The sequence below is a fragment of the Nematolebias whitei genome, chromosome 4 (genome assembly GCF_014905685.2).
Source record: "Nematolebias whitei isolate Nwh7 chromosome 4, NemWhi1, whole genome shotgun sequence".
NCBI classification, from domain to species: Eukaryota; Metazoa; Chordata; class Actinopteri; order Cyprinodontiformes; family Rivulidae; genus Nematolebias; species Nematolebias whitei.
In genome coordinates, this window is record NC_056501.1 from 3,431,044 (window position 1) to 3,446,042 (window position 14,999).

Genomic DNA, 14,999 nt, shown 5'->3' on the forward strand with positions numbered 1-14,999 from the left:
GATAGATAGATAGATAGATAGATAGATAGATAGATAGATAGATAGATAGATAGATAGATAGATAGATAGATAGATAGATAGATAGATAGATAGATAGATAGATAGATAGGCAAATTGCATCAAATTGATTTTATAGTTATTGATTGTGTAAACGTGACTCTTGGACAGTGTTTGCTCGGATCCGGTTGATATCGGTTGTCTGCGGGTCATCCTGGCAGATTTCTCCTCCTCAGCTCCAGGTTCGGTGTTCTTGCCAAAGTGGAAGTGATGCATTATGGATGAAGACGCTTACAATACAAGCTGTCAAAACTTGAGATGCTTTCATTTATTCGTTTGACACGAAACACACACAGGGAGGAGAACTCGATTCAAACCAAAACATATGTTCACACAGCAGGTTCTGATCACCATCTTACTGTGGATTCTGAAACTTCTGAGTGACTTTGTCTTCCAGTGCCACCCGTATCTCTGTTTTCTGTCAGGAAACAAACAAACAAAAAAAATTAAAGATTTATATAAACACAAATTATTACACACTGAAACTATAGTAATAACTTATTTCGATAACTCAGCTGCTGTTGGGTCACAGGTTTGGTTAGTCATAATTTTCTAATAAGCCAAAACTTGTTTTATTTTTGATTTTTAACTGTCTTCTTATGTTTTCATTCATTCAACCTTTATTTATACAGGTTTGTCTCAGTGACTCACGAGGACTCATTTATAAGAGAGACCTGCTTTTGACAGGCGACATATAAAGTACAGACAACACGAAACAACATTAAAATGCAATTAAAATAAAAGTAGTGTCATAAAACAAAATCAAGATGCCACATAAAACAAGATAAAATACAAAAAAAACCAAGAACATCTTTGCTCTATGTTTTGATTGACCTTATCAAATGTTTCAAATCCCTTAAAGAAATCTAAATCAATAGCTTCAGATCTTTGAGTAAGGTGTTCCAGGTTCCAGGAGCAGAGTACGAAAAGGCCTTTTGGTTGAGTTCAGTCTGCACTGAGGGGACGCTGCAGGTAATGATGTCCTGAGAGCGCACGCTGTAACTGCACTGACAACGTGACAAGTGGGAGAAGATATAAGAAGGTAGCAGACCAAGAAGTGATTTATAGATTAAATGGACCAGTGTGAGAGCCTACGTGAAGATAATGATGACTAGCTGACAAATGAGTACAGGGTGCAGTGGTGGGTACCATAGTTACAACCAGTTATGAATCTTAGTGCACCATGACAAACAGCATCCAACATCTGCAAGCAGCTGGCAGGAGCATTCATGTAAATAATGTCACCATAGTCAATGGCTGGTAGGAAAGTAACCGCTACAAGGTGTTTCCTGGTGTTGAGAGTTAAACAATATCTATTTCTGAAAAAGAAACCCAGTTTTAATTTCAGTTTCTGTTCCAAATTTTCAACAAGGGGTTTAAAAGAGAGATGTTGTGCATCGACCAAGATTCCCAAGCATTTGTAAGAAACTACAGACTCAATAGGAACACCAAGCATGGATGGAGAACTGCTGGCACCATCTGGTTGATAACAACATCCCTTTGGTTTTATCAGCGTTTAGCACCAGCTTGAGATGAAACAAATCTGACTGGATGGTGTCAAATCCAGACTGTAGAAGCTGGAAAACCTTGGCAACTGTGTTAGCTCGACAGTAAACAACTGTGTCATCAGCATAGAGATGCAAGGAGGTGTCAGGAATGTTTGGACCTACATTACTTATATACATTGTAAAACAAAATGGGCTCTAAAACGGAGCTTTGTGGCACACCGTTAGTGTGTTTAGTGGCACACTATTAGTAGCTCTAACTGAAGAAAGTAGTCTTTTGAGGTCAAACAGATAACCCAACCTATTTTAAGGTAAAACACTCTGCAGTGGCTTGGTCTAAATTTGACCCAGTTCAGAGGTACAAAGAGGGTTGTTTTCAACCTAGCAACTTTTACTGCATACCTATATTTATTACAACAATATAAGTTCTATGCCAAATAGTAGTGCATAATAAATCAGAACCCAATACCTAAATAAACGTGATCTGGCCTAAATGACTAATTCAGGTGTCAGCCCTGTTTGGTTGATCATTGACAAAATGACCTCATGCTGCATCAGCTGTTGTCTGTTTGTTTTAGTCACTGTGTTGCAGCTGATGCCTCAGCAAAGCAGCTGCTGCTCAAGGTCGAGCTTTTCATCTAACGTTACCTTAATTTGCGTATTGCTGAGCAGCACATCATAGTTCAACAGCTGGTTGTGCTGCCACCCCCAGCCCACCTCACCCACGTATCTCCGCCTGGGCATGGGGGGGTGGCTGTGTGGTGCAGCGCGCCACAAATAACTGAGATCGGTTGTGGCCCCCGGAGAAGTGGCACCCACGCCAACATACAGGGGGAAATAATTTGATCTGGGCCTGTAGTCTCCTATTCCATCTGGACCTATAGAGTCAGGAGATGTGAGAACATACAGTTGAGAAAAATCCCAAGCGTTAAATTACATGTGAGAGTTTGCATTTAATAAAAACAAAAAGATTGGTTGGTGTAAATTGATTTGTATTGATGCCTTATTTTAATTCAGCTGATATATACTTTTAATGTTTAGAAGTGATTCACAGGAAGCAAGATACTTATAAACACAATAAACAAATAAAACAACACGTGCTACAGCAGAGCTCAGTTCCTCAGGTGGCTTAATGAAATTCTAAAGCTGTTCGGTTTTTGTGTCACAAACATCTATTTTAATTCCCAAAATACTGGATGAAAATTTATCTCTAAGGTACAAATATTGCAGCTTTAAATGTATTTAAATTGCACCAAACAGCCAAGTTTTCCAGTTGTTTCTTTGTGAAATATTCTTCAATCACGCATTAGATACTTTAAGCACAGTTAAAAGTATAACAGTGATATCATGCAGTCGGTATTATTAGATTTGCATATCGCTTTTTAAGGACAAGTAAAACATGCCAGTTGAAAAACGTGTAGTATATGTAGAACAAGAGACAGCCAGTAAAACAAATATGGACATCTTGAACTTTGACTCAGTGCAACGCAAACAGAATAAAAGTTTGTATATTCAGGCACCAATTAGAAACACACACAGCTAAAGAAGACTCCAGTAGCTGTACCTACCTGTAAAAATCATCCTCTGTCCACACTGCTGATTCTCTGGAGGTGGGACACTGTTTTCCATTATTTTAAAAAGTTATTATACCTGGATTGTTTCAGGTTAGACACAGCTAAATGATGGGCCCCGGTGGTGTAACATCAGCTGCAGTGTCCGTGGGGTCAGGACAGCTTGGATTACAACCAGCCTGTTGTCATGGTGTCACTGCTAGAGTTACAGTCAATAAACAGAGAATACTTCTGCTGTTCGGACGGATGGATGGACGCATGGATGGATGGATAGATGGACAGACAATAGATAGATAGATTAGTCAAACAAGCTGTTTTAAAGATGATTATATAAATGTATAGGGGGAAAGGAGATGCAGACTTTAGAGAAGGTGGCCTGTGATCAGAAGGTCACCCATTCACCTCCTTGGGCGGACAACAACACTGCCTCCACCCTCATTGGTCCCACTCTGGGGCCTTACTCAAGCCCCTTGACCCCCACAATCTGCTTCCCCGGGTGCCTTAGCTGGCAACTCTGTGATAGCTGAAGGGGTATATATATATATATATATATATATATATATCAGAGACACAGGGTCCCAGTTACATCCAACAAAAGTATAAAATGTAAAATAAAAACATTAATAAGATCTAAATATATAAATATATAATGTTTGTATAGTAAGTCTGTACTGAGTCACTTGGTGGAGGTAGAGCATCATTTTTGCCACTTTCCATCCCTGCCTCTGGTCTTTGTGAAATGGACTCCTCCACAGGGAGCCTCCTCCTGTGACCACATCTTTGTCAAGTCAAAAATAAAAAGCAACTGAAACACAGGAATACAAACTGTCTCACCTTCAAAAGAAAACGTCAAACCAAACGGATTTGGGCCACAACGGAAAGTTAACACAAACCCGTACACGACTACGTGTTTGCAAACCAAAAACAAGTTGATAAAACTGTCATAGTGTGTTTGAGACCAACGGAGATTTATTTATTCATTTATTTAATGCGATTTGTATCTTATGTAACTGTGTACGTTAGCCAAATACATCATTCGAATTTATAGTAAAGTATTAATTCATTCCTGATGATAATTTGGAGTAAAATTTTAGGGAAAATTGTCTTTTTTTTCCACGTTAACTAAAATAATCTTTTTCTATTAACGGACCTGTGTCTTATTTTGAAAAGCTGCGCAGGAAGTGCTGCTGTTGTCTCTTCCGGCTTGATGTCGGTGTCAGTCGCCATGGTGGTGGCAGACAACAGAACACAGCAACGGCGGCGGGCCGATTCTCACTGTTAGCTCCGTTAGGATGTTAATAAAATGCGTTTTGTAACTGGTCCTGAGAGGGAGGCTCTTCTGAAATGGACGCCGCGCTGGTGCTGACGGGTTAGCTTTAGCCGCTAGCTTACTTTTTTGTTTACCGGATCTTTACGGAATTTCTTGGCGTCGCTAGCCAGAATGCTGAGGAGACGAGGAACGGTTGCACTCAACGCTGGCTCGTTTGCAGAGACATTTGTTTTTTACGGTTAGGAAACAACTCATATTTTTATCTGAGACTCGCTTTTATAAAAGAAGCAGCTTTTTTTTTTTCTTGCGTAGCGGGGGAGTGGTGCTGGAAGCCGGCTTGGAGCTGGACAACGGGCTCGGAGAAGGGACTGTGTGGCTCCAGTTCTGGCCTGGCTCCGCCGGGCACTCCCAGCTTCAGCCGTCAGCCCCGGAGCTCAGCCGAGCACAGCAGAGACAGCAAGGGTGGACTCCACTTTGAAAATAAACTTACTCCTGGGTTTCGCTACACGGTTTTAAGGATAAGGACCGAAGGGCTTCCGGCCGCCTTTCCTAAAACAATGGCGTCTTATGTGGATAACCGCTTTCGGCAGGCTGTGATGATGAATCCGGCTGAGAGGACGCAACAGGTCAGAGGTTTATTACGTTTTGCTGCTTATGAAACAACAACCATAAGTGCTTATTTCCAGTCTTTGCAACATTATCAGGTTCAGCCCACTGAGCAGTTTGAAGTGTTTCTGGTTATAAACTTTGTTACAGCATCCCGTTAAGCTTCTTATCTGCTCAGATGACAGAGACTGCTTAACGGAACAGGAGCTGCCACCACCAGCTACATCAGGGGGGCTGCGACCCACATGTGGCCCCTCGACCCCCTCAAGTGGCCCCTTTGACTAAAAAAACAATAGGAAACCGAGTCATTTTTGTTAAGAAATTAGACACACTGTTTATCTCCTAAAGTTTTGAGTGCATGAAACGTCTGCAGCAGAATGACACCAATAATACAAGTAGGTTGAGTGTCCTTAAGTTTGGTGTGGTAATAGTTTTTAGACTGCTTCACATTAAATATACTGAGCTCTAAGATCTGTCATTACCTGTTTGGAGTCAACTCGCAAACACAAGCATGTCTCAAGTTCAGTCTTTTACAGATATTGGTCTAACATTCAGTGTGGCAGTAACTATGCTTCATCCATAATATAATATACCCTCACGAGGGTCCTCGAGGGGTCATGAGAGTTAGCCCTTGTGTTTTGTGGACTTGGATAAGGTGTTCTGGGGAAGGTGCCCCTCCAGGTCTTCCTCATGACGGAGTTTTTCCTTTCCGCTGTCGCCTTCATGCTTCCTCAAGATGAAAGTTCTGCGATGGAGTTAAATTCAAAGCAGTCTTCTCAGATAAATAGCGTTAACTTATTTTTTTTGTATGAATGTTTCTGTTCGGCGTCCTGCGACGGCTTCTGTAGTGACTTGGTGCTATAGAAATAAACTGAATTGAATTGAGGTACACTGTGGGGGGTGCTCCCTGAGAATGGGATTGGGGGCCCATTGCTACAGGCTGTTCAGTCTCTAAACAAGCGGTGCGAGAGTTTGATTCTCATTGCCGGCAGTAAGTCGGACCCCTCAGGGTGGGAGTTGGACTCCACCAGGGCTGCCCGTTGTCACAGATTCTGTTCATAAGTTTTATGGACAGAACTTCTCGGTGCAGCCAGGGCATGGAGGGAGTCCAGTTCAGTGGCTTCAGGATTCCATCTCTGCTCTTTACAGATGATGTGGTCCTGTTGGTGTCACTGTGCCGTGATCTTCAGCTCTCACTGGAGCGGTTCACAGCCGAGTGTGAAGCAGCTGGGATGAGAACCAGCACCTCCAGATCTGAGGTCATGGTCCTCAGTCGGAAAAGGGTGGATTGATCTCTTCAGGTCGAGGGTGAGGTTCTGCCTCAAGTGGAGGAGTTCAAGTATCTCAGGGTTTTGTTCACGAGTGAGGGAAGAATGGAGCGTGAGGCAAAGGTCTACGTTCCTCCCCTCACCTCTGGTCATGAACTCCCTAGGGAGGTGCTTCGGGCATGTCCAACTGTGAGGAGACCCTGGGGAAGACCCAGGACACGCTGGAGAGACCACATCTCTCGGTTGGCCTGGGAACACCTTGGAATCCTCCCAGAAGAGCTGGAAGAGGCTGTGGAGAGAGATGTCTGGACCTTCCTGCTCAAGATGCTGCTCCCAAGACCTGAGTCCAGAACAAGAGGAAGATGATGGATGGATAATATAAAACAGTGGAGTGGTGGCACAGAGGTTATAGAAGATGGACCAGTGATTGGAACGTTGGTTAGACAACATCAAAATGTGGGTGGGAAAGGTGAAACACCCACACCTGCCTCCACCCTCATTTGCCCCACTCTGGGCTCTTGAGAAAGGCCCTTAAACTCCACCATCTGCTCCCCCGGGCGCACTAAACGAGCCGTGAAGTAGCGAGGGACTATATACTGTAATACTGTATACTGTATACATATATACTGTATATACTTGTATACAAATGTCCCCGTCATTCAGAACTGGAATCGTCTGAATGTGAGTCAAGTGAACTAAACGTATTTAAAATTCAGTGATCATTTTTTCTCATGAAGATTGTTTTTTTGTTTATGCAACTTTCTGACATGCAACGTTGCAAACTGATGTTTTTTTACATGTACAATATGTACATGGCAATAAACTTTACATTTTTCAACATATTTATAATTTGCTGTAATAGACTTGCACATCTGTTGGGTATTAAAAATTGTTAACATTAACATCGTTATATAGAATAAGAATGTAAAAAAAAGAAAGATGCAATAGAAATATAAAAAAAAAGAAGAAAGATAAAATAGAAATATCAAAAACAAGTATGTTCTTGTTCTGAGTATTTTACTTTGTTTTGTATGGTATTTTTAGTTGACTGTGTTTATAACTTCTTTTATTTGATTTTAATTGCTTTTTGTTGAATTGTTGTCTGTATTTTATTTGTCTAAAACAAGTCTCTCTTGTAAATGAGTCCTCGTGCCTCAGTGAGACTAACATGTATAAATAAAGGTTAAATGAAATAAAACATTAAGCTACTTTCATATAAGAATCCAGCAAGTAAAAGGCTGCATTTAATAAAACAGTTTAACAGATTAAAAACATAAAAGTTGTGATTTTGTCCCTTAAGACTTCAGGCTGCAATGTAGTAATTTATTTGAGTGGAAAGTTGTTTTGCTGTTTTTTTATTATTATTATTTATTTTCCACAAATATTAAAAGGGCTTAGTTTACTTAATTATAAACAAAAATATGTCAAGTAGTCCTTGTGTAGAATTATGTAGCTTTAAAAAAAAAAAAATTAATCTTAATACATAACACATAAAACCGTACGGTTTCAAAACAATGTTACCAGCACTTAAAACATTTAGGAGCCAAGTTGATTTTGTGGCTCCTTATAAAATTACTTTTAAGATTATTAATAAATTCTGATAAAGATTACCACTCTGGGTATTAGAACAATATAATCATAACTTACAAACAATTTTGAACCTTCATATTTCATACGAGAAACATCTAATAAAACCAGAAAATGAGCTGAATTGCACTGAGTGAAGGTTATTCAAACAAAGCAGGTATTAAAACGACAGTCCGTCCTTCTCAGTTTAACACGGCTTCACTGAGCTTCATTCGTTTGGGTTTGCATCCAGCTGTTTGGTTGAGAAGAGCATCTCGAACACTATTGACAGGTTGAATGCTGTTCCCTGCACGTTATTTCTCTGTGCAAACCTCTGTAGTCCCACTTTCATTGCTCCTGAACATTCAAATCATGTTAATAACCTTGAATCTCACATGTGCACGCTCACTCAAGCTCGCATTTACTTCATATACTGTATGCCTGCCTCTGCTTTGCATCTTTTGGTCGGCCAAATATAAATCCAATTTGGCTGTAAAATTGACATCCTTCCTTCAAAGGCAGCTTTGCACACAATGAACAATAGAACGCCGCTAAAACCCGTGAGCTGCAGTTGGATGCAAAGACTTTGCCCTTCTGACAGTTGTGTTGTCATTGGTGGCTTGTTAAGTGCCTTTAGGCCCACGGTCTTTACAGCTTTATACAGGCTATAATTTGTGAGGGTGACAGATGCCCGGCATGGTGATGTGTGGGGAAACAAATCTGGCTTGTGTCTGGAGCATTAGTATTTTATAATGTGGTTAGAAACCAGATTGTTGTCAATGATAAATTATTTATATCTGCATTTAATGTGTCTGAGGAATAATGAGGGACACATTAAAATTCTTGTATTGTCTGCTGCACTGATTTATTTCTGTACAAAACAAAGGATTTTCTTTGTGTAAATCAGTTTTTAATTCTCGCAGTCAAAAGTGTTGGTGATCACAGGACTTATGTTGTCCTTACAGCACGTTCATCCGTCCATCATCTTTACCCACTTCTTCCTTTTGGAGTCGCAGGGGTCACTGGTGCCCTTGTCCAGCTATCACTGTGTGAGAGGTGGAGGACACCCAGGACAGGTCTCCAGTCCATCACAGGGACACATAGAGACAAATGAGACAAACAACCGTTCTCTCTCTCTCTCACCTAGGGACAATTTAGAGTTACCAATCAGCCTAACATGCATGTTTTTAATCTGTGGGAGGAAACTGGAGTACCTGGAGAAAACCCATGCATGCACAGAGAGAACATGCAGACTCCACCCAGAAAGGCCCCGGACCGGGATTTGAACCGGTGACTTTCTCGTTGAGAGGCAACACCTCTTCCACCTGAGCCATCATGCCGCCCCTGACAGCACATCAGGAATAATCATGTCTGAAGCATTCCAAACCTAATCTCTGTCTGGATGGATGGATGGACAAAACAATTTAAAATGACCATTTATTATTTGACAGAGATTTCTCCCTTAAATTTACACTTTATTCAAAAGGATTATATTTTAAACACTTTAAGTTCACGTAATCATTTAATACATTTTACTTAGCTTATTTTATAATAGATTGAATTATATTTATGACATTATTGACATATTATTTCACAATATGGTTCCAAATACAGTTAAGCATTGCACATCCAGATAGCCCAGACCTTGTTTGTATTAGTCTAGAGCAGTGTAGAACTGACATTTGTAGATAATTGTGATTAGCCTCAAACACGTAAAATGGATATTCCCACAGTGAGAACATTGTGAGGGCTTTGAAAAAACAATAAAAGATAAACGTACACACCATTTCTTTAATATTGGTCATATAAAGACATGTCTTAGTGTCGATATTGATTAATTCTACAAACTAACGCAGCAGAAACGTCGAGTCAGATTGAGAAAGACCATGTCTGTACGCTAATGATGACTCTGTGAACGTGTTAGTGTCTACAACTTACCATTGTATTAAATGCTAAGGTCCTGGGGGGTTTGAGGGTGTGGCATGGGGTTAGTTGGCGATGTATCAGCTTTGGTGTCTCCCACAGCTGCAGTGAACTGGGCACGTGCCAGCAGATGTTTATAAATGTATTAAAATTCAATTCATTTATTTATATAACGCCGAGTCCCAACAGAAGTCATCTCAGGCACTGAACAGAATTAGATGCAATAACCTTCGTGGGGGGCAGGCGCTCTTGTTGGTGTCTTGGATATGCAAGTGCTGCTGTGTGCTATTCCTGTGTTGAGTGGCTGCAGCGACTCAGACGGTTTATCCTAATGGTGTTGGCAGGACCTCTCTGTCAGGATTAGCCAACAGACTCAGGGATCTGTCTTTATCTCCCAAGACTCACCACGGCGAGGCTTGACCCTCCGCCTCATCCTCATCCTCACATGGCAGGTTCAGTAACGGACCACCGGACAGTGTGCGTTATCAATGCACAAACATTGAAGGTTGAAGATAACAAAGAAGAAATGATACATTTTAGACAGTAAAATTAGTAATTTTAACTTGACAGAACTTGTTTCACAAAACAACTATCTGATGCATAGAATTTTGAAAGTGACCGTATAATATTTAAATTGGTAATTCTTCATTTATGATGTTGCAAATAATGTGCCTCTTTGCAACGAAGCTTTTTGCAGGATAATATGCTATAAATACTGTATATATACATATATATATATATATATATATATATATAATGTACAGTATATAAAATGTATGAAGCATTTTAGTTGCAGCTCTTGAGGTAAGTAGTTAACTGGTTTGGTTACAGTCAGTCAACTTGTGCAAGAAGGAAACCTTTCTAAAAAAAGCAAAAAGTTTCATAATGATTGACAACGTCATCCTGCTACTCAACATCCTGGTTGCTGCAGACAGGAAGAGAAAGAGCTTCAGGATGTGTCTTGAACTCGAGCAGGAAGAATGTCTTGACCCCTTTCACCTCAAAGCAACACTTCTTTGTTAGAAGCTGCTTGTTGTTTTCTGATGCATTTCCTGTTTTTGAAAGAGCACTATAATCATGTGATCATGATGATGTGGTTGAAAAACTCCCTGACTCAAAAGGTTTTAAAAGTAGAAAATATTTACACATGTAGGTTTTTCTAACAATAAATAGCCAATATTTAAACTGTAATCTACCTCATATTTGCACTGCATGTGTTGGTGGTGGAGTTGTGCTGCAGTGCTAACTCTGTAGAAGAGTTGCCAGGTATTGTTTTAGTGTTGAAATAAAGATGGCAGTCAGTCTGTGCTCACACTTCACGCAACTGCAGCTCAAATGTTTTTGTTTTGCCCCTTTGTGACCCATATCTGATTTTTTTCATGATAGTCTGAATGTGACAAATCAGATTTTTTTTCAAACTTGACACGGGTCTTTTTCAAAAGTGTTACTGAATCAGATTCATATCTGATTCTTTTCAAAGCGACTGCAGTCTGAAGGTCGTGTCACATTTCATCCGACTCGTATGTCAGGGAGGTGGGGGTGAGCGGATCGATCCAAGCATTAATAATATTAATATCAACCTTGTGCCGTTTAGATCTTGGAGCGCTGCACGTCTTCAGCTTCAGTACAGAAGTCCAGTTGTTTCATCTTTGTTCTTTTAATTTCCCATGTCCTGCATGACTGAACCTACAGAAACAAATTATATTAATGTTAGTATTGGACCGTATCGAAACTCATGTGATGGGATCAATACTTGAGTTTGTTTCTTCCTTCTGTACGTCACGCCCAGTTCAAAAATGCAACAACGTATTAGCAATTCATTTAAGGAAATGAAAGGAAGTCTGTGGCAGCATAACAAGCCGACCCTAATTATAGGATTTATCAAAAAGGAAATTCTTAATCCCAGTCTTAAACTGGACAATGTGTCAGTCTCACAGACAGGAACTGGAAGTTGGTTCCACAAGAGAGGAGCCTGAGAACTGAAAGATCTTCCTCCCATTCTGCTTTTGGAAACTCTAGGAACCACAAGTAAACCTGCAGTCTGAGAGTGAAGTGCTCTGTTAGGAAAATATGGAACAATAAGATCTGTAATATAAGATGGAGCTAGGTTGTTGAGAGCTTTGTAGGTTAGAAGATTTTGAATTCTATTCTGGATTTGACAGGGAGCCAATAGAGAGAAACTAAAACTGGAGAGATATGATCTCTCCCAGTAACTCCAGTTAAGACTCTGGCAGCAGCATTTTGGATCAACTGAAGACGTTTTAAAGAAGTATTTGGACACCCAGATAATAAACCATTGCAATAGTCCAGTCTAGACGTGACAAATGCATGGACCAGTTTTTCTGCATCATCTTTAGATCAGATGTTTCTAATGTTAGTGATATTACGCAGGTGGAAGAAGGAGGTTCTAGTAACGTTTTATAAGCCACCTGTCCACATTGTTACATGAGATATTTACACAGAAAGATTTTTTCAAACATTTAATTAAATGTGTACCAGTAACACACAAATATATACAATAAATGTTTTTTTCTTTTCTGAACAGAGCCTTTAACATGGCTGGTAAAAAAACAAACAAATAAATTAGCCTATCAGGAAAAGTCATTGTTTGCTATCTTCATCTTCCTCCTGTGCACTAAAACCACTAAAGTCGTCTTCGTCAGTGTCAGAATTGAACATTCTCAGAACAACTTCATCACACTCATCCTCAGTCTCTTGTTGCTGCTCTCAACGCCACTTTCATCTCGAGGCACTTCGTTCTTCAGCCCCTTCCACAGACTAATGAAACCAAGTTTCAATGGTCCACTGTGACATGTTTGATAATTTCATTGGTCATTTGTTAACCTTTATTTATGCAGGTATACTCATTGAGTCACAAGGACCCCCCCCCCCCCCCCCCTTCCCTGAGAGAGACATGTATTGGGCAGCTATGTGAGCCCCCTGTTCTGATGAAGCTAAATGTTTTGGAAGCTCGTTAGCCCGTTAAAAGAAAAACATATATAACCATAAATTAGCCGCAGTATTGTATAATCCGTGAGGTTCAAATCGTGTGAAAAAAGTAGCGGCGTATAGTCCATTAATTACGGTACTTACTGGCCAGTGGGTTTATTTTTCACGGAGCAGCTGATTTATTGTTTATCTCAAATGAAATATGCAGTATCTAGTACCAAAAATGTGTCATTTTATATATATATATATATATATATATCTTTTTATTCATAAGTCAGTAAAAAGTCTATCGTTATGTTTGACTTTAAGCCAGGAAACATGTGCAATCCAGAAATTTATATCCCGCTGGAAAAAGAGAATGTTTGCGAAGCCCTTTGCACCAGTTACACTGTAAATCTAATAAATAATAGTCTGTTACGACCGCTGAGATTGAAGCTAAACACCACTGCTCTCATCCAATGAAGCATCATTTAGCTCTAGTGGAGCACAACTTAAAGCTCTTTAGTGTTGGGTAACTGCGGCATACTTAGACCGTTCTCAGTACATCAGTATGCTCGAGATACTTTCTGTCTTAAACTCCTAGTGGATGTCTCAAGTTATCCAGCAGGATAGTGTGAGATAGACTTTTAGATGGCCTTTTCCTTGAGCTGAGCTGGGTTTACTTCAGTTTTACATAGTAATCTTTGGAGTATTTTCCAGCTGAGAAAATGTGATCGATGACTGCGCTGCATCTTCATCCACCGAGGACACAGAGAAGGCAAGCGTTTCTGTTTAAGCAGCACATTTCTGTCATTTTCTGAGTTGTGATGGATAAATAGGCCTGACCCAGTAGGTTTTTGTTCTGTGCTAACATTTAAATCAAAGTAAATGCTTAAAGCAGAGCAAATTGATCTCAGTAATTCTGGTCCATACAACTTTTGTGTGCTACAATAAACATCGTTGTTTTTAAGGTATACGTATTTAAAATGGGTTGTTATTTTGTAATATTTTGTGAAGTAATGAAGATACGACAGTGATTAACTTCAAGCCTGCAGCCTGACCCAGTTTGAATTCCAAGAGAAAAGTGTTTAACAGATATTTCCTCAGGAGGAACATGTGGAGGGAAGTGTTTATGTTGCAGAAGAACGTCTCTGATTTCTTTCAGCTAAACCTTGTTTCTCATGCAACAATGGAGGGTCAGAGAACGTTAATGTAACACAGAATCTAGTTTTCACCGTCTTCTGAGCAGCTGCGTTCAGGTTCTGGTCCAGAATGCTCTTGTACTGAAAGGCTTTCTGCAGGTTGTAAGATTCATGCTGTGGCTGCGTACATCAGCTGGGCTACACCTTTCTTTTTCAATTACCGTACAGAGAATCACAGATTGCATGCATCTGCCTGAAGCCCAGCAGTGTTAGTACGTGTTGTTTGACTGGGTTCCTCAGTGATCATCTGTTCCTGCTCTTTTTATCTTCTCAGATAAACTTCAGGGTCACTCTGTTCAACTGAATCACAAAATATATTAAAAAAAATGCACGTTTTAGTTGCTTATGATAACATTTCCTATTGTTTGAAGCAAATCACAGAATATCTGGATTGTAGACTCCATGAATGAGTTTGGCTTCACAGCAAAAGGTCATAAACCTCCTGCCAGTGAGCAACCACAATCTTTACATAATTTAATCTAAGTCCCTCTTGGTTCAGAGAATAACTCATTCCTCTTCTACATTTATACGACTGATAATAAATTATTGTTGGTGTCCTTTAAAGACTGCTACCTTACTCAGATTTATACAGTTTTAACATACAGGAAAGGTGACCTGTAAATTAAAAATAAAAAACTTGAGCAGAAGTGAACAGATTTTGAATGTTTACGTTACACTTATTAAATTTTTGTTTAACTCATTTTTGTGTAGTTGTACCAAATGCAACAAAGTGAAGCTCAAGTTCTCTTGTTTTTATTGATAACGCTCATATTGCAATATGGTAAACTCAACCTGCAAAGTGCTTTGTGTGAATTTGTTATTCAGCCTCGGTCCCAGACAGCGCGGCCTCTGTGTGTTGTATAATCCACGGTGTAATCCTGCTTCACGGAGAACTGCTCAGACTGGCATGGATCAGATGGAGAGCTGATTAATTTGTGTCATTATAGATCTCTAAATCCCAGTGTGCAGCTAATTCATGTTTACAGTGTTTTGATCAATTATTGGTGTTACAAGTGAAAAAAAAAAAAAAAAAAATAGGGTATTGGTTGGATTTCATAAAAGCAAAGTTACAGAGAATATATTCTTATAGAGATTGATTTATT

The 14,999-nt window shown here is 39.8% G+C and overlaps 1 protein-coding gene across 1 annotated transcript; it reads right to left on the minus strand.

Annotated features, from left to right (window-relative positions):
- Positions 1–412: 412 nt before the first annotated feature.
- On the minus strand, positions 413–3,191 carry LOC119408627 (uncharacterized protein C4orf45). Its single transcript, XM_037675471.1, has 3 exons — positions 3,131–3,191; positions 2,211–2,440; positions 413–475 (listed from the first exon to the last, which is right to left on the minus strand). The coding sequence occupies exons 1-3, from the start codon at positions 3,189–3,191 to the stop codon at positions 413–415; spliced, it is 354 nt and encodes a 117-aa protein (XP_037531399.1).
- Between the last annotated feature and the right edge of the window lie 11,808 nt (positions 3,192–14,999).

Excerpts from the sequence above, each read along its gene's own strand:
- LOC119408627 (XM_037675471.1), bottom strand. The coding sequence starts at position 3,191 with ATGGAAAACAGTGTCCCACCTCCAGAGAATCAGCAGTGTGGACAGAGG. Across the intron at positions 2,441-3,130 it reads ACAGAGGATGATTTTTACAG|GTCCAGATGGAATAGGAGAC; the intron begins GTAGGTACAGCT and ends CTGACTCTATAG. Across the intron at positions 476-2,210 it reads TCAGCAATACGCAAATTAAG|AAAACAGAGATACGGGTGGC; the intron begins GTAACGTTAGAT and ends GTTTCCTGACAG.